The sequence below is a fragment of the Mus caroli genome, chromosome 14, assembly GCF_900094665.2.
Source record: "Mus caroli chromosome 14, CAROLI_EIJ_v1.1, whole genome shotgun sequence".
In the NCBI taxonomy this organism is placed as follows: Eukaryota; Metazoa; Chordata; class Mammalia; order Rodentia; family Muridae; genus Mus; species Mus caroli.
The window spans coordinates 12583354-12603712 of NC_034583.1; the positions used below are offsets into that span (position 1 = coordinate 12583354).

General features: G+C 42.7%; 2 protein-coding genes across 2 annotated transcripts in view; one reads left to right on the top strand and one right to left on the bottom strand.

The window, feature by feature from the left end:
• The window catches only part of Nid2 (nidogen 2), a 60883-nt gene extending 56064 nt beyond the window's left edge, over window positions 1–4819 (top strand). Inside the window, exons 18-21 of the mRNA XM_021181845.1 lie at window positions 1640–1797; window positions 2925–3048; window positions 3976–4088; window positions 4201–4819. Coding sequence (XP_021037504.1) covers window positions 1640–1797; window positions 2925–3048; window positions 3976–4088; window positions 4201–4211 — 406 coding nt within the window. The 3' untranslated portion in view covers window positions 4212–4819. The remainder of the gene's footprint in view (window positions 1–1639; window positions 1798–2924; window positions 3049–3975; window positions 4089–4200) is intronic.
• Window positions 4820–4946: 127 nt separating this feature from the next.
• On the bottom strand, window positions 4947–16688 carry Rtraf (RNA transcription, translation and transport factor). The gene is made up of 8 exons (XM_021181846.1): window positions 16485–16688; window positions 15390–15514; window positions 12766–12865; window positions 9910–9996; window positions 9034–9122; window positions 7347–7415; window positions 5384–5432; window positions 4947–5271 (listed from the first exon to the last, which is right to left on the bottom strand). The coding sequence occupies exons 1-8, from the start codon at window positions 16543–16545 to the stop codon at window positions 5117–5119; spliced, it is 735 nt and encodes a 244-aa protein (XP_021037505.1). The 5' UTR covers window positions 16546–16688; the 3' UTR covers window positions 4947–5116.
• Window positions 16689–20359: the final 3671 nt, after the last annotated feature.

The window sequence follows — 20359 nt, forward strand, 5'->3', positions numbered from 1 at the left end:
CCCATCACTGGAGAATCCAGAGGATGCCTGGGTCAGATGATCATTAGGCAGGGCCTTAGAAAAGGATGGGTCTGCAGGAAGGAGTTGTTTCCTTCAGCAGTTCCTTGAGCAGAAACACCACAGCAGGGTCTTTGGTTTTTTGTTTCTTTTTTTTCTGGATGTAGAGTGTACAACGTCAAGATAAAAATGTTCTCTCTGTGGCAGCTGCCAAGGCCGTCAACTGGGGTGTCAGGCCTAGGTCAGAGGTCCCCAGGATTACTGAGATGCAACGTCCACACACACAGTTACAGAGAAACCCTTCAAGGCACTGAAGGTTCTTCCCGAAAGGTGGTTTGCTACTACACAGGAAGGTTCCTTATCCGCAGGACTTAATTAACCCTTGAGGCTCCTCTTTGACAGTCCCTGGTACTTAGTCTGACCAGTCAGGGACTGAACAATGGCACCTTGTTCAGTCATTAGGCTCCAAGATCTAGAGTTGAGAGGACAATGTCATACCAGTGCTCGAGCATGTTATGTGAGCCCTCCTCACAGCTTCTCAGAGGGTTAGCCACTCCCCTCCAAGGAGACTGCTCACTGTGTGGATCTCGGCCTGCCACAAGTAGAAACTGCTCTCTGGCTCTTACTGTCACCCACAAGGAGTGACTGCCACAGCAGAGGAAACTGTTTCTCTCCCTTTTGCTAGGGCTCCCAGTGGTTCAACCAAAAGATATCTATGGCTTTCATGGAAGTGTCACTGTTTCTGCTCTGTAACCCTGTTTCCATATGCATAACTTATTTCCAATTAATGAGATCCTACTTTCTGAGTATTTTGTATGTTAGGTCAGAGTCTCTCTGTCCAGGTCATTGCCAGGTATAGGATAGCTAAGTTTCCCTTCAAACACTTAGTGTTGTCCCAGGAAACTCTCCCTCGATCCCACCCAGTTTCTTATAACAGGTCCTATAGCTTCTACCACAGACTTTTTCTAACAAATACATTTCTTTGGATTCTAGGCCCAAGATCTAATTCAAGATTTCAACAAATTAAGGGTTTCTGGGCAAATGCATTAGGTTTGTAAGAGGCAAGGATCTAGACAGTTTCTGTTATGATTGTCAGAAAGCCATGGCAGTCTAAGACAACATTATTAACTGTGAGTGAGGTATCTGGGTGAGGTAATGTCAAAAAGCAATAGCCAAAGGTACTAGCCAGGCAAGGCCAGCATGATCCAGACTTTCTTAGAAAGGTCCCTTTCCAAACTCTTGTGTGGACTCTGGCAGGCCCCAGGGTATTGTTGGCCATTGGGCAAGAGGTAGCTTGCTGTATAAAATCCAACTTCCCCTGGGGAGCAAGAAAAGGCACTGGACAGAAGCCATTAAATTAAAAAAACAAAACAAAACAAACAAATTAGTGAAAGTGATTTTATGACTTCTACCATACTGTTCACCAGGAGCAAGACACCAAACTCAGCCAAATTCAAGGAAATTAAGGCCGAGAATACCAGGAGGGGATGATCAGCCAGCGGTGGCCACTGTGGCTGATGCACAGGGTGTGAGGCAGGGGGCGATGCTGAAGGTTATACATTCTAAACAAGAGCCCTGCTACTAAGCTATATGCCACAACCCCTGCACAGTTGTTCATAACAATCTTAAAATTTATCCACAGCAACTTGTACTGGACAGACTGGAATAGAGAAGCTCCTAAAATTGAAACATCATCTTTAGATGGCGAAAACAGAAGGATTCTGATCAACAAAGATATTGGATTACCCAATGGATTAACCTTTGACCCTTTCTCCAAACTGCTCTGCTGGGCAGATGCAGGTAATACTGGTGATGTGGAGAAAGATAAGCTTCCCTTACAGCAAGCAGTGTGAGCACTATGGGAATATCACTACAAACCAGATCTTGCCCATCTTTACATCCTTTGGTTTAAATTTCAGTCAGCACAGAATACCAGATCTGTAAGCTTTCAAAGAACCTTTTACAGTGATTCTTACAGTGAATTTTCTGGGGCTTAGGGAGGAGGCTGGACTGTGTAGCATGTCTGTCCTGCCCCCTGACCCCACTGTGTAGCATGTCTCTCCTGCCCTCTGACCCCACTGAATACCTGGAAACTTTGAAGTCTGACGTCATGGCCGCTGTTGCCACTTGTCTTGAGCTGAGGTTAGCCTCCCTTCTGGGCCATTGTTATCACTTGGTGTGCTGCGATCCTTTGACAGATGCTGAGAGAGGATGTCCTCCCTCAGGATTGCCTTTGCTTAACCCCAGGATTATCTATTCTGTGGTGTACTTTGCATTACCAAAAACCCTTAAAGACACTGTGTGTGTGTGTGTGTGTGTGTGTCTCTCATTCTACTAAAGAAAGGAAGAAAGTTCTCAAATTTACAAAATATGTAGCTGGGCGTTTTTCACAATCCAGCTGTCAGAATATTACATTTTAAAAAGGTATATGAAATTCAGTCTTCATAAGAAATATGAAATTTGAAAATTCTTGAATTCTATAGGGTTTTTTTTTTCAAAAATTCAAAGGATTACCATGTAAAAATAACCACTACCATTATCTTTTTCTTATACCTAGAATTTATAAATATATATTTTGGCCAATCTGGATGTTATGTTTTCAACTTAGAAATTTAGACTTAAAATTATAAAAATTCTTATCTTTAGTGACCCCTGTCCCTTGGAAAGACACTGCCAGATTTCAATATATTAGATTCTTCCACAAAAAGATCGAAGTTTGACTCTCAAAACTAGAGTTCTGCTGTACCAGGTGGAGAGGAGTCCTAGGGCAGGATTTACAGATGCTAATGTGGACTGCAATGGGCATAAAATGCCACATGTTGAAATTCTGCCTCTGTTCCCTGGAAAAGGACGTGGCAGCTCATTTTTACCAGTGGTTTGCTCAGGGCATGAAGGGAACTCATTTTCTTTCTTGGATGTCTTAAAAGGAACCAAAAAACTGGAGTGTACACTGCCTGATGGAACTGGACGACGCGTCATCCAAAACCACCTCAATTACCCCTTCAGCATCGTCAGCTACGCAGATCACTTCTACCACACGGACTGGCGGAGGTGAGCACCCTGCAGCAGCCTGCAAGGGCAACGGGTTCTGCAGAACATGCTGTCTGACAGTCAGCAGCTTTGGTTGGAAGCCCTGTTGGACTCTGTCTGTCAGTAGACATCCGTCTTGCAGGGCTATGACTTGAAATCATCCCAGCATTTCATCCGCAGGTTTACTGGTGTTGCTTGCAGGCAGCATTTAAACTGAAGAAATTTGGTAGTAACTAATAAGAAACATGTATTTAAATATGTTCTTAGAGAATGAGTTTTAAGCAGTATGAAGTTTTAAGTTGAATTTTCCGTTTTAAAAATATCAATAAGCAGGACATGGTGGTGCGTGCCTTTAATCCCAGCACTAGAAAGGCAGAGGCAGGGTGATCGCTGGAGTTCGAGGTGTGCCTGGTCTACACAGCCAGGACTACATAGAGGAATCCTGTCTTGAAAAACAAATTATAGATAATAATAAATGTTTTCCTTAAAGACTAAAAAATGCTGTTTGACTCCCCGCTAAGAACACTTCAAAACAGAACATAGGTGCATGTCTGAATCCTTTCTTCCCTTCCTACAGTTTTGACAAGACCTAACGGTAGTACTTGAATAAATCCCATAGGCCTAGCCAGAATTGGGAACTGATTTAACCACTAGTTCCTATGGCCACAGAACATTAAATACATTCTTTGTGCTGTTCCAGGGTTTTGACTTAGAGAATGGCCAGGGAGAAGGAACAGTAGTTTGTGTTTCCTGTAAGTACCTAGTTGATACTGGTGGATACTAGTGATACTGGGCTACATCTAGAATCATTGGTATAGACAAACTGAGTCAAAACACATTTAGCGGAATTGTTTTTTAATGTTTTATGGAAAAGTGCCCAGTTGTTACCTACTGAAACTTGACCTTGTGACTGACCATCCATGAATCCCTCCTTCCTTCTTTCACTAGGGATGGTGTTATATCAGTGAATAAAGACAGTGGCCAGTTTACTGATGAGTATCTCCCTGAGCAGCGGTCTCATCTCTACGGGATCACTGCAGTCTACCCGTACTGTCCGACAGGTGAGTCCATCAAAGTGCATCATGAGGCTTCCTTGGACCAGGGGGTAGAGAAGGTAACTGTCAGCGCTGCGTTCCTTAACTAATGATACACTGCTGTCCACTCCCCTCACAGGAAGAAAATGAACACTAAATGTATAGGAGGATTTCAAGTTTACAAGAATCTTGTCCTAAGAATATTTGCTACGAAGGCAAAGACAGTGGAAAAGGAATTGGCCATTATGAGCTCTTGGCACACAAGTGAGCATTTTCAGTGCAGTGAGACTCAAGTATATTTTGTGAAATGTATACCTCAATCTTTACTACTGTATTTTTAAAAACAAAGGTTATCACAAGTTTAAAATAGAATTTTAATCATTGCTTATTAAATCAGCTTTTGTAAACAGTTATTTAAAAGGCCAAATTCATTCAACATAGAACCAACTAGAGCAAAGACACTGAATCTGATTTTTGTTTGCCATGGATTCTACCTGGCCAAGAAAAGTAAAGCAAACAGATGGCTATGAGAACTTATTCCTGAAGCCCACTGAGGCCCGTCACAGCCGGACCATGGGGTTGGCCAGCCTATTTATACTGCCCAGTGAAGTCCTCAGACTTTATTTATACTAAGGTGCTACAAAGATTCCCCAAGTGCCTCTACAGAAGCATCCCTCAAAAGTACTCCGGGTAAAACACCAAAGATGCAGCAGTTCTTCAATTTTCTATATAATTCCAATAAAATATTTTAAAGCTTTCTTGTGGTCTAAATATCTATATTGTCTCCAGGACGAAGTCAAGGGCTGGGGTGAATGTAACCATAAAGGGTGCATAATAATTGTAGAAACAGAATACACTGACTCAAAACAGAGCAAAACAAGCAAGCCTTTTCCTTCCCCAACTTTATTAAAGAAAAAGCAGTGGTGGTGAATCTCTAGAACATGGTCAATCTCCTGGGGTTCTCCCTTCCAAGTGTGAGACATCTCATTTCCAAGCACATGCTGGTGTAATGGTTCCCATCACTAAGCAGGTGAGAAGCTGACATCCTCATGTGCTCATCTCCCAACTTTCCCCAGTCTGTGGTCTGTCTTTGGATCAGCAATGATGGCCTGGACAGCTACTATGGCTTCATTAATTTTTGTCTGTAGCTCTCTGAGCTCTTCTATGTGCAGCAATCGCAGGATCTGAGCAGCTTCATTAAGAACTGCATCTATCACAAGACAAGAACATTGCATCTGTATGCATGATTTCTGGGCTTCCAGCCACCCACTTACACCTCAGTAAGTCCCTCAAAATAGCTTGACTTCATGAAAATAACTTACCGCCTGTGTCAAAGCCAAGAATATGTTTCTCTAAAGCAACAGGTAAGCCCTTTAAAACAAAACAAGATCATTTAGTTAAGGGTCACTTTTCTCATTTGAAACTTGGCTATTTGGTTAGGGACTAGTATGATTTACCTTGTGATGAGCTAGCTTTCCAGCCACCCAGGAAAGAGTTCTCTTCACATGTACCAGAGACACCAACCTTTTACACCAGGCCCATGCAAAAGCACTTAATGTGGCTAAGGAAGAAGGGCTGGCAGCTAAGCAAGTGCTGTGCAAATCAGATTACAAATGAAACTACAAAGTATGCAAACGTATCTAAGACATAGAAGTTTTTCAGCCAGCTTGTTTACCAGAGTATTTAAATGTTATTATTTTATTATAGAAGTTACTTTTAGTCAAGGATGATAATACCAAACTACACTCTTCAGAAGTCTGGGCTATCTGCTGAAATTAGCAGTAATTAGCTACTGCTAAATTCTTGCCTAACCTACTAATATGCTCCACCTTGGCTCTCTCACAGAGCTAATAACTTAGATGACCTGAAGTTCAGAGAACAAAGTCACCAGCAGACTTGTAGTTGAGTGGTTTTATATGTCACCTGGCACCACAGACTGGGGTTCTTTTTGTCTGCCAACAGACCACCAAGGAACAGCTATCCCTGAAATCCACCATATCCCTCAAACAGTCAGGAATGGCTACAAAGAATAGTAATATGAAGTTATAAACTGCAGCAATGAAAAGCTAGATTCTACTTTGCAAACAGAAGCAGAGAGCTCTGGCTCAGCACTGGTCAGCATGGCCTCCAAACCAAAGACATCATTTTGGTAAATGAACGACTATTATAGCAGAACAATTTGCTGCTTGTTCTGTAGTGTGGGTGAAATAAGCTGATCTTTGATCCAATTTCCAGTGGCCAATTCATACATAATTAAGCTAGTAAGAACCCTTAGTAGAAAGCAGAGCGTGTTTCAGAGGGCCTATACTGCATCAGCGGCTCTTCATCACTACTGGACTTACTAAAGGGGTCAGAGGACAAAGGGCATTGGAGGACTTGGGGGAGAGGGAAGAAAAGGAGGGGCCATAATCCTCAGTGAGAAGAGACCATTATTGATAACTGCAGCTGGCCCTCCTTACCCAACAACATTCTCAGCATTGTGGCTTTGGGGAGATTCAATTTTTCCTTTCTTTTCTTTCTTTCTTTCTTTTTTTTTTTTTAACTTCAGAGTCCAGGCTGGCTTTGAAATCAGAGACATCCTGCCTCCTAGCACTAGGATTAAATACTTGTATCTCCACACCTGATATTTTCAGGATTATCTGTATTGATGGCATGGTTAAGAATATTCCAGTAGTATTCTTCACGGGGAGGTAGCCATGACATACTGAGCAAAAGGAGATAAATTACAAAGAATCCCAAGTGTGAGTATGAGATCTAGATCTAACATGAAAGGAGTAAGTGTGTCCTGCCTTTCTCTACCATGTAGCCAACAATCCAACACATTTCACAAGGCTAAATCCCTTGGCACTTGCCTCAAGTTTACAGACAGAATGGACTAGTAGATTCTCTAGAGTGTGAAATGTGACCGTCAGACATGAAATTCACTGTTCACCCAGTTGTCTGAACCTCAGTTACTGAACACACTACTTAAGAATCAAGTTCAATTCACATATAAGCCAGCTACCTTTCTCCTCCGGTTCCAACAGAATGGGCATCTTTTGTGGGTGTTGGGGTGTGTGGGGGGCGGGGAGCAGTTCTCTATGTAGTCCTGGCTGTCCTGGAACTCTATATGTGTACCAACTGGCTTTATACTCAAGAGCTCTGCCTGCCTCTGACTCCAGAGTACTGGGATTAAAAGTGTGTGCCATCATACCGAGCCCAGAATGTGTAAATAACAAGTTTAAATGCATGCAATACCAGAGGGAGTTTCCATTAACTGGCTTAGAATCTGAGAAACACACGTACCTCTTTTGTTTGATTTGCTTTAGCAACTGCATCCTGTGTTAGACGTTCCTGAACCAAAATGCGAATTGCCTAGGAAACCCAATAAAGACCAAACTTACTATTTTGCCAAATTACTAATACACAAATGTCCATCCCTGCCCCTGGGATTAGACCCAAGCTCTAATGCACACAAAGAGAGCACGCTACCACTGAGCCTTAACATGCTCACTTCTGTGCCTGGCAAACCTAAGATATCCTCCATATAGAACCATGATTACTTGAATGCCAAACAGGATAATTATGTATTAGACCTAGGACTGTACAAAGCTTTCTGATAAAGCTACTGTAAGTTTAAGTCCTCCTCAGTTTCAAAGTTTCGTAAAAGTCATCCCAAATATACTGCATTCTCTGTTTTCCTTAGTTTATGATCGAAACTTATGTGGGCCTGTCCCTAGGAAATATTTGCATACTAGATTGAGCAAAAAATAAAACTTTGAAACAGCTGGATTTTACTAACAACAACTTGATGTCTTTGGCATCCAAGCTGGGTGAGAAAGGTCCATCTGGATTCAACATGAATATTCTATTAAGCTAAGAACACTACTTTTGTTGTTAAAACTGTCCACATAACCCATACAATTCTAATAAGAAGGATAAATTATAACCCCTTCTGGGTAGAGGGAAGTCTATTCAATTTATTATGAAGCAGTTTATAGTAAGCTTCACTCGAGATCTGGAACAGCCATATCTAAGTCTCCAAGGCTGCATCCTCCTGCCACACCCCACTGCACATCCACAGCAGAAAGTTGATGAAATGTTTTCCTTTCTCAGAATGAAAAGTTCTTTCAGAGAGCTGCGTTCCTTGATATAGAGGTGTATTCCAAGAAAGGAAAGATGCTGAAGATGAGAGCATGTGTTTGCTAAAGTGGCTAAATTCACCATTAGGGATTTGGCATTTCCCCCATAACACAGACTGAAGTCGCAGACTGAGCAGTCGGCCGTCTCTATCACTCTGTGTCTTGCATGTTCATTAACTTCTAGATCTGTTTCCTGATAAACATCTTCTTTGGATGTGAGGTGTACACACGTTCATGCAAACCTGTGGATATAGGTGTGTGCGCCAGTGGTGTGGAGATTAAAGGTCGGCACTGCTGGTTACCCAGTTGTTCTCTACCTTTTCTCAAATTAGCCCTTCTCTGCTAAATTAGATAAATCTGTCAAAAACAAAAGGAGGGCAGTGATGCGTATGATGCACCTCACACTGTCTTGGCTAGGCCAGCTGGCCATCTTGCCTGGAGATCCAGGTGTCTGCCCTCCCAGCACTGGGGTTAGAGTTGTCACTGTGTTTGGTTTGATACGGGGGTTTTGAGTTCCAAACCCAGGTCCTTAGGCTTAACCCTTTACCACCAGAGCCAGCTCCCTAGGCCCCAGGCTTGTTAGTATTTCTCAGCATGATTGTTAATAGGATTGAGTGACATTTTATCTCTGCAAAGACAAAACACACTGGTGTGCAGTTAATGCTCAGATATCAGCTTACTGCTGGATAATGTGAAACATAAAATAATAATGTGTGTGCTCTAGGTCCCACATTTTTCTGAATTTCTATTCACCAGCCCATTATAAATGTAAATAAAAACAGATAGCATATAGGAAGGGGAAGGTTTTTCTCCATGTGCAGTCTCTGACAAGAATAAAATGGGCAGCTTACCTTAAGCATTACCAAGTAGTCATCATGACGCTGAATCTGAAGGAGGTTAGCCAGAGCCATGACACCCGCCTTAAAATCGGGATTATTTACTATAAAAGATTAAAAGTGAATAAGCAAAACCCAACTCTACAAACATCCTAATTGCTTGTCTGAACACAGGAGCTTACAGAAGGAGCAACTTTCTAGGACCGACATAAAGCAAGTTCAAGTCTGGGGGAAGCCTCCTTGCTAACTGCACCAGCCACATGGAGAACTGCATAAATGACTAACCTGACTCCCGGCGAGCTTGCCTTGCAGCAGTCTGCGAGGCCCAGCTACGGAGGACACCTTTTAGTGTTTCTCCCCAAAGCTGTTAATTTTAATACAGGTGCACTCAATGGGTAGTTCTCCCCAGATGTGCTTTCCTGTCACAGAGGCTTTGGAGTATGCAAGCTCATTCGCTCTAACAATAGCTTACTGCAGGTCACAATGCAACAGTCGGTGAACCCTTATTTAACACACTATACTCAGGTGATTTCCATAATCTTCAGGCTTTAAATAGAAATTGCTAAAAGGGTATGTGGGACTTGTAATAAAGAAACATTTTACCATTTGTCACTAGATTAAAAAAAATAAATTATATTGCCAGGAAGGTGACCAATGAGTGTCACAATGAGCAAGAAATCAAAATCCAAATTACTTGAAGCAAAAACATAAACACCATTGCTTTTAACATTCAAATATTCTGTGTTGAGGGGATGGGGAGAGGGGAAGCTCACTGCAACTGAGTCTCTAGCGGGAGAGAGGCTGCTCTGCACTCCTGTCAGGCTTACACTCAGCATATGAGTGGGAAGCAGCTACGAAACCAGGGCTGCCACCCATATGCACCACACTCACCATCCAAGTTGATCAGTGGCTCTGCATTTTTAGCTGCGTTGTCAGTATTTTTCCTGTTATCAGGTACTAAGTCCTTGTATTTTTCAGCTATAAAAAAAAAAAAAAAAAACAAGCAACAAGGTAAAATAACAACTTAAGATTAAGATAAATATTGCTTATTTACTGAATGTAGTTTAGCCAGATTATGACATCCACTCAAAAATTATACTTCACTACAATTAAAACTTCAAAAAAAAAAATGTAACTTTTTGATGAAGCTCAAGTCCTTACTGGTACACTCGACACAAGGGTCTTCTCAGTAATGTTTCTGAGATAAGCTTTAATGTACCAAAGGCTGGCCCTGACCTTTGACCCTCCTCCTCCTCTACTTCCCAAAAGATTAGGAAATATAGTCTTTTAGACCTCTCTTAAGTTTGGGACTGAAGAACTGAACAACAGGTGAAGAGGGGAGGGGCAGATGGCAGATGGAGGGACGACAGGGCACAACTATGAGGTACCTAGAAATTAAACAGAAGCAGGGCACGGTCCCAGTTACAGAAGCCAAGCAGGACAACCACAAGTCACGCACCTGCCTGAGCTATAAATTAAATCCAGGGACAATGGGCAGCTTGTCAAAAGCCTGTCTCAAATTCTAAAAATAAAAATAAATAAATAAATAAAAAGAAAGATAAGTTTAAAAAACGTATTGGATAGACACTAAAACCAAATCTTCCCAAGTCTTTTCAATATGTAAAATACTGCTTTCAACACAAAAATCACAGTATCTTAAAACGTATCGTACGCGGATTTAAGATGTCATGGAGATTAAAAACTCTGAAGGCATGTTGTTTTCACTTGAAAAATATTTTAAAAGTAATGAATAAACTTACTGCCAAAAATGGCTCCTCAGATCTTGATATAAGAAAACTCTTTGTACTGTTATAATTTTTCTATCAACCTAAACTTTTAAAAAGTAGTGAACTTTGAATCAGATTTTAATAACATTAATTGGCATATGAATAAAGTTTTCTTAAGTAATGGAAGAGCAAGCAAAAATTCTCAATGATTTCAACACATGTAAGATGTTTAATGGCAAGCACCCCAGCGCCTCCTGCAGGTTAAGGCCAGCACTGCTACCTTAATCAGCTTGGTGCCTGCTCCCGCAATGCTGAAACTGAAGAGTAAACAAAGCATGCTGGCTAGTTGAGATTTGTAATATACCTTTTATACCATTCATCTTTCAACTTTCCTTTTCCCAATGTAGAAATACCCCACTTAATACACAAGTTTTTATTGAAACTTTGAGAAACAAATGCATGTGCTAATGAATGCACTGTGCTGGGATACAGGAAACAACCCTGAAGCCAAGTATAAAATGGAGCCAATGTGGTGAGAAAAGACATGGAGGATGGCTAGGAATCAATCCATCAGGGAGCAGCGGAAGATCAGCCTAGGGTCCAGGACCCCAGGATACTCTGTTGCAAACAACCTCCCACACAGTGGCTACCAAGCCAGAGCAGGAGACAGAAAGACCCTTCTAAAGGCCCCAAACATCAGCAAGGCTGCGGTCACAAGGCCTACATTCCCATATATTCCATCGTGGAAAGAAACCACAGGGCTGCTTGCTTTGTTCTTTCAAATAAAAATGAGAGTGATTTTATGAACATGGGAAAGTGACAATGCTTTAGATTAGAAAGTGCAACTAGAGCTGGTCTTTAGAAAGACCAGCTTGAAAAAATATTTTAAAAGTAATGAATAAACTTACTGCCAAAATGGCTCCTCAGATCTTGATATAAGAACACTCTTTGTACTGTTATAATTTTTCTATCAACCTAAACTTTTAAAAAGTAGTGAAATTTGAATCAGATTCTAAAACATAGTTCAGAAAGTTAGCCAGAGGACATGCAGCTGAGAACAGGGTGTGGCACCACCCTATACTAGAAGAAGGTGACAAGAGCTGAAGCCTGCAGGGTGGCAGCAGCAGAAACAGAGGTGACACAGCAGACTCAGACAAAGACTAATGGTAACGGGATGGGTGGGGCAGAGAAGCTACACATATCAGACAGGTTTCAAGAGCACACACCTAGGACCTGAAAGTGACAGGCATCATGAAGGAAAATCACAAACCCAAGGATGGAAGTGAAGCAGGATGCTCGGCCTGAAGCTGAGGTGTCTGATGAAAGGAAGCAGTGCAATGAGGCACCTCTTCCACTGGCACCAAATTCAAAAGCTTCAGATAGCAGAAGACTGTCCATAGCTGAGGAAGATTAAACACTACACATACATGTTGGCCTACACTGTCTTAATGTGCACTGGCACTAGACACACCAGTATGTTTCTATCTCCTGTGAAATAGCTGCTGTAACCAATACTCCAAACCCCAAGGGCTCTGATGCTGGCAGCAGTGTCAATGGCTTAGTTGCAGTGGAAGCTGGCAAATTAACCAAGTAACATTCCTTTGTTAAGGAATTCTATTAACCTTTTTCAGAAAACAACTTCCAATCTAAAAGAAAATGGAAGCATCAGAGACAAAGCAGGGTCCACTTTTTGTAATAAAATAAACCAAGAGCAAATACAAGATAAGAAACCTCTTCCCACAGCCTTCTTTCTCATCTAAAAACTATCCACAACAGTGAACTAAAGATGAGCTGGAGCGAGCGCTGTCTCAGCAGTTAAAGCCCTGGCAAAGGACCTAGATTAGATTCCCAGTACCCACATGGGAGTTCACAGTTGTAACTCTAGCTCCAGCAGATCTGATATCCTTTCCTGGCTTCTGAATACAGTAGGAATGCATATAATACATATACAATTAAAAATAAAAATCTTTTAAGAAGCCCCATAAGCCAACACCCACCCTATATCCCGCACAAAACATACCGTTATCTCCATATTCAAGTCTAACAGCTAAACCAAGAAGCCAGTCAATTGCTTCTTGCCGATCCTGAATCTTGAAAGGACAGTTAACATCTTTGAGATACTGCGAAGGGAAAGAGGGGGAAAAAAATCTATTTCATTATCATAGAGCCACAGAACACAGAACAGCAGACCGACAGAGGCCTCAGTTTGGAGCTGTAAGAATTTCTTCCAGGCTGGCCTTGAATCCCAGATATCCAGGACTCCTGATTCTCTCCCCTCCACCTTCCTGGTGCCAGGATTTCAGTGTGCACCACCACATCTATCATTATTAAACCTCTGATGTAATTATACAGGGAAGACAATCAAATACTCCTTTTTAAAATATTTGTAACTGGAGATCCCAGGTAGGACAAGATACAAGAATAATCTCATTTAGACAATGAAACTACAACCTACAAAAATCTGATACTCAACACTGGCTACACCACTTAGATCTGGGAGCAGAACCTTAGCTTTGACTCCAGGTCCCAATGCACAGGGCAGTTAGATAAAAGTGCAACTTTTAGGGCTGGTGACATGGCTCAGTGGGTAAGAGCACCCGACTGCTTTTCCAAAGGTCCAGAGTTCAAATCCCAGCAAGCACATGGTGGCTCACAACCATCTGTAACGAGATCTGACTCCCTCTTCTGGAGTGTCTGAAGACAGCTACAGTGTACTTACATATAATAAATAAATAAATCTTAAGAAAAAAAAAGTGCAACTTTTAAAAGAAGGGCAATTCAATCAATTACTAGAAGTTTATCATTCATATGCAAATGGAATATGCAAATGCATAACAGAGCAAGCCATGGAACTGGTGTGTCAGTTACAGCCAAGTCCTTTAGGCAAATAAGCTGACCCTTCAGTCTCTCAGGAGCTGAAAGTAGACCCTAACAAAAAACCTTTCAGTGAAAACTTCAGGGATAATTTGTAAATTAATATGTTTTAGTAAAAATTCATTTTCTAACCAAAAATTTTATTCCTTTAATAAAGCAAACAAGTCTCATTCATTAGATTTGGCCACGATCAAAAACCACTTGTGAGTACTGAATGCAAATTAGTAACTTAAAATCTATATTAATTACCAAATAGGTGTTTCCTAAGATACCTTAAACAACATTTCTAATAGTATTTGGGTGACGTATGATTTATGATTAGTTTACTACCTGTCAGGATCTTTTAAGCAAGCAAGTGTCTCTAATCTCTGCATACTTTTTCATTTACAAGTGAACCAACAGAAAATACTAGCACTATATTTTAAGATCTTTAAAAGCCCACTGAAAACTGAAAAGAGTTTAAGGGTAAATAAAGATAAAGCACTAGAAGTAGCTGCAGTGGCAAGGAGCATTAGGCCTGGGTCAACATTTATGGGAGAGGCATATCAGGTACGTGGCTTCTGAACAAGAACGGAGACAGCTGCCGGGCAGTGGTGGCGCACACTTTTAATCCCAGCACTTGGGAGGCAGAGGCAGGCAGATTTCTGAGTTCAAGGCCAGCCTGGTGTAGAAAGTGAGTTCCAGGACAGCCAAGGCTACACAGAGAGACCCTGTCTACAAAAACCAAAACACACACACAGAACAGAAACAGCTGCCACTGTCATTCCCATTTGTTGACGACACTGTAATGACATGATGTGGCTTTTTATAGAGTTTGGAAACAATTACTCCTGAAAGAATATTACTAAAATTAAAATAAATCAATGTGAAACGATTCTAGTCACAAAATGATTCACAGAGAGCTTTTAGGGGCATCTGTACCTTACCTATAAGAATAAACATGACAGTTTCAAGTTTCAGGCATGGAAATGATGTCTCTTAATGAGTATGTGCTAGTTTGAATGAGAATGGCCCCCATGGCTCAGAGATTTGAATGTTTGGTCCCCAGTTGGTAGAACTGTTTGGGAAGGATTAGGAGATGTGGCCTTGTTGGTGGAGATGTGTCACCGAAGGTGAGCTTTGAGGTTTCAGAAGCCAAACCCACCCCACATCTTTTCCCTTCCCACAATTCCCAGTGAGCTCTCTGACTCCTCCTTGCAGATAAGCATGTGAGTTCTCAGCTATGGCTCCAGTGCTCTGCCTGCCTGCCTGGTGCCACACTCCGCACATAATGGTCATGGACTCACCCTCTGAAACTGTAGGGAAATCTCAAGGTAAGTGCTCTCTGTTAGAAGCTGCTTAGCCATGGTATCTCTTCACAGAATAGAAATGTAACTAAGACAAGGACTCAAAAGTATATTCCTGCATTTTCGTATCTAATGTAACTAAAGCTCCAAGAGACGTGCTGTGCTCTTCTGGCCTCTGCGGATACCCGACATACATATAAACACACACATACATGCATACATACATACATACAAATTATGTAGACGATCCTACTAAGGAATGCCGTGACATTTAGAAAATGATGTTTAATCCAAATACTGACAGCTTGGTTGGAGATAATATAATTTGCTTTAAAAATCAAAACAGCAGAGTTTGAATCCATGGAATTAGCTTTATTTACACTGATCATTATTATGTCTTAAAAGAATATAGGAATTTTCAACTCAACCTCGTACAACTTTTACAGAAGTTCTCTGTGCTTCCTTCTACTTCCTGATTCATTACCTTTTCAAAGAACTTGGGCCACTCACTGCTGTGGATGTTTCTCAAGTTACCTCTGTCTTCAATCTTGTAGTGTCTGATTTTCTGGTCTTCAAGCCAAACGATAAAGTTTCTAAATTCTGTTTCATCTGCAACGAAACATCATATATCGAGTCACTAAAAGCCCTCGTGATCCTTGGTGGCTTTCTAACCTGCAAACACTACGTTAACTGACCCCGAGAGAAGTCAGCAAGAGTTCAAAGTTCAGGCTGCAGAGCCATAGATACCTGGCTCACCGCAATAGACTCAAATTCTGGATGAGCCTCAGAAAACCGGATACACTTTCTAAGCTTCAGATTCTTCAGATACAAGATGAGGAAAACGGAACTTACTTCGTGGGGATGTTTTGAGTATTAAATGAATTAAACATGCAGGGCACAGTGTTTCCTATGTTTTATTAGAACTCTGGTTCCTTTAGAGTTTAAGAGGCACTGGGCAGGTAAAAACTTTAAAGCAAGCCAATAGAATAAAATAAACAAGAAATAAACGATTAAAACACCCTGAATACAAATATTAAAAATTGAAAGCTAGGGGACAGTGTACAGTTACCGGGATGCATCTGCTTTCTTAGATCGTCCCCCTCCAAAAAAACAAAAAACCCTCAGGAAAGATCCTCATTTTACACGTCAGAAAACTGAGGTCTCAACCCCCAATTTCGGCTCTACCGCCACCCAGCAAACTTGAGTCAAAAGCCAAGTAAAAACCAGGACAGACCCTGATATGCTTCTGGAGACCAAACGCTGCCACCCCGCTTCTACCTGTGCGTCCTGCACAGCGGAATGAGGCCCTGGTCCCCGCCTCACTCCCAGTTTCCCAATGGCCCGCCGGACTTGAATATCTTTTTTTCTGAACGGTTCCACTTCCCTGGCAGCCGGCCACGAACTTTCTGCGCGCCCCGAAGGGCATCCCCGGCTCCTTCCCCTACCCCGCAGGTGCCCGCCGAGCCGCCCCGGGGCCGGGAAGCCTGCCGAGCGCCGCCGGGCAGCGGCTGCCGGGTCCGGGTCCGGGTCCGGGCAGGCTGGGGAGGTGCCGTCGCCGAACCCCGCGGCCGCCACCCACCTTTGCAGTTGAAGCCTGAGGGGTTGTGGTAATCCAGAGCCGTGAGCTTGCGTCGGAACATGGTCCCCGCTGCTCGCGCTGGCCGCCCGGGCCTCCGCCGGGACAGGAGAAGCGAGGTGAGGCGGGCAGCGCAGGCACCGGCGACGCGGCGAGGGGGCGGGGCGGTGACCGACGCTCCGACGGACGGCGGACGGAGCCAATCGCAGCTTAGGAACGCCCTCAGCCCGCAAGCGCTGGCCAATCATCGCTGCTTGCTTAGGAGGCGGGGCCACGTCGGGGCACGTCGACGCTCAAATAAACTTTATTGTCAGCTTCCTAGTTGTACAATGGACCGAAAGCAGGTCTGAAGCTGCGATTCGTGGATCTAACTCCTTTTTTGCAACAGTAGGCAAAACCAAAACCCAAAACCAAATCAAAAAAAAAAAAAAAAATCTGTACGCTTTCTTCAGTCGGCTATAGCTCTTATTGGCTCAGAGTTGCTGTTTAATATTTTGAGCGTATTAATTGCTCGTCTTTGAACGCTGGTAATACAAAGATCGAAAAGAACGGTCCCTGCAGGATAATCTTTCGGACTAATTGGAGTGATGTGGAGATTAGATACAATCCCCATGCCATATTTCAGTTTGTCGCCAAACAGTGAAGTCAGAAACCGGGAACCTGCGTTTCCTTCTCCTCAAACCTCTCAGTCACTACCTTCAGTGGGCCACTAAGCCCTGCCATCTCTTCTCTCTCATCCTTTCTTGCCTTTCCTGATGTATTTTCCCCACTCTGTAACGCGACTGATAATCTAAGCGCCCATTTGAAACTTTCTTCTTATCTTTTAGCAAAGCTGTCTGTGCTTATGATCTAAGTTGCATGCTTCCAGGTTTTTGGCCTCTTATCCAAATTTGCAAAAGCAAAATAGTTTTATTTGAAGCAATGCTATAGCGCAGAGTTACAGAATGACAGCAGGCAACGCGAACAAAAGTACCAAGTACCTCAGGCTACAGCCTGGGTCTCTTCACCGGTCAAGAAAAAGGAGGCGCTGGTTGCTAATGTGAATGATCCTTTATTTCAATTGATAGATCAGGTTATACGATCATTTCAGTACTGCTCATGTCCCTTCCAATAATGCATCAGGCTTTAATCACATGCACAGGTATATGATAGTAAATAGATTCTTCTTAAAAGCTTACTAGAGGACATAGTTTCCCCTTAATTGTGCCTGTACCCCAAGCAAGTTCAGGCTGTCTTGACCCTTCTAATCTGTATACCCCATACATTGAGAATATACTTGAATAAAAGCTGTGTAGGTGTGATTGGTACTCGGGGTGAAGAAATATTATTATTTAGATGGAGAAGTATATATAATCTGGGGAGGTTAAGGGAGTTCTGAGGTGCCAGGTAAATTGTTTGGAGAATAGTTTTTTGTTTGTGTGTGTGTGTGTGTGTGTGTGTGTGTGTGTGTGTGACTTACCAGTGAAGGAACAAGGCTGCCAAGAGCATCATTGTAAGAGGGGCTATGTGAATAACCAGAAACAAATTGGGGTTCCAAGCTATCCTCTCTCCCATGCTTGCCTGCTTCAGGAACTGCCTGCTGTGCTCTAGAGACAATCAAATGTTCCTACTGGATTTAAGACCCTTCCCATTCTGTTACAAATTGTTTTCCAGATACAGGCGAGCAGTGATGAGCAGGACAGACTGGCTGTCTACTTTGATTCCATTTAAAAGACCAAAAAGGGAGTGTGGGAGGGACAAAAGAGAGAAACAGTGGCTTGGAGATAGTGAGGAGTTCACTCGCAGTCAACATGATAACTGATTGTGCTGGAAACAGATACACAAAGGCAAGAAATGAACAATAGGGCCGAGAGAGAAACACTTATGGAAGCTGGAGGAAGGAGGTGACAGCTGGCGAGACTGTGGACAAAGGCAGGCGCTTGATCAAGAAAGGCCTTTCATGGCAAGCTGAGGGGCGTTATTGAAGCTCTTGGAGCTAAGCCAACTGTAGGTTTCATTTTAGTTCAGGAGCCGGTCATTAAACAGTGTTTGCATCTGTGGGGCATACAAATGAAGAAACTGCAGTGTCTAATTTCAGGGGGTTTAAATGTAATAATCAACACAGATGCTTAGAGTAGATGCTTCTAGTCTGGAGCCAGAAAGGGACACATGCATAATGAGAAGCTTCGAACGTTCCGCAGGCTCGAGTGCAGTTTTAAGCGGGCTCCCAGAGACAATTCATGTTTTCTCAGTTAAGTTTAATACCAAATGAATCAGGAAAAGCAAGGGCAGGTGCTGGAGAGATGGCTCAGCAGTTAAGAGCACTGACTGCTCTTTCAGAGATCCTGAGTTCAATTCCCAGCAACCACAGGGTGGCTCACAAACATAGGTAGTAGGATCTGATGCCCTCTTCTGCTGTGTCTGAAGACAGCTACAGTGTACTCACATACATAAAATAAATAAATCTTTAAACAGAAGGAGGAGGAGGAGGAGGAGGAGGAAGAGGAGGAGGAGGAGAAGAAGAAGAAGAAGAAGAAGAAGAAGAAGAAGAAGAAGAAGAAGAAGAAGAAGAAGAAGAAGAAGAAGAAGAAGAAGAAGAAGAAGNAAGAAGAAGAAGAAGAAGAAGAAGAAGAAGAAGAAGAAGAAGAAGAAGAAGAAGAAGAAGAAGAAGAAGAAGAAGAAGAAGAAGAAGAAGGTGAAGGTGATTAATGTAGGCTTGGTGACAGTTTCAGAGGAATCAGGCGGAGAGACACTGGGCCTGGCTTGGGTTTTTGAAACCTCAAAGCCCCCCCTCCCCCAGTGATACAACTCTTCTAAACAAGAGCACACACCCCAGTCTTTCCAAACACCTAATCAACTGGGGACTCGAGCCTATGAGGATATATAAGCCTATGGGGTGGGGGTGGGGGACCATCTCATTCAAACCACCACAGGGCCTTTGAAATAGAAGGTATACAACCTCATTTCTAAAGGCCAAGCCCACATAATGGAGAAACATTTTAGTATCAAACGACCTGAACCCCAACCAGTGGTCAATTGAGAGTTTCACAAGCCACTCATCCATCCATTGAATTATTCAACCAAATCTTTCCGTGTCAGTTGTGACTCGAAGTCTTCTGGGCCCTTCGGAGGGCTCTGTAAAGTCATAAACAACAAACTCTACAAGTGAGAAGCTTTCTATCTGGCAAGGGAGGACGAACAGTATAAACATACATATGTAAATTATGTATTATGTTTGAAAGGCCCTAAGTGCTATGGGAAGTCACGAGATGAGGAGGAAGGTAAAAATGGGTGAGGACAATGAGTGGGGGGACTTGGTGTCACTTGCTGTTTGGGGCAGAATGATCTGTCTGGGTAGGGCTTCACTGAGAAGGTGAAATGTAAAGAAAGACTTGCAGGAGCTAAGGGGTTAGCCATACAAGTATCGCAGAAGACGAGAAACAGATGACGCGTGAAGTGTATATGCAATTCCAATCTCAACGTCTCTAAACAAAGTTCTGTTTCAACACAGCCCTGTCCATTTGCTTATTGGTTGACTTGACTGCATCAATGAACAAGTTGAATAGATTCAATGTATAAGGCTCACAAAATCTGCAGTATCTTCAAGGTATGTAGTGGTTCAGTCTCATGGGGATGGCAATGCCAGCATCACTAAGGACAACGCATCTTAAGTAAGATAACCATCAGAGGTAGACATTTCACACTGAAGCTTGTTGAAATCTTTCTGTTTGTTCCTTCCTTCCTTCCTTTTTTGGGAAGGAACTCACTACATAGGTCATGCTGGCCTTAAATTCACAGAGATCCATCTGCCTCTGCCTCCTGCCTCCTGCCTCCTGCCTCCTGCCTCCTGCCTCCTGCCTCCTGCCTCCTGCCTCCTGCCTCCTGCCTCCTGCCTCCTG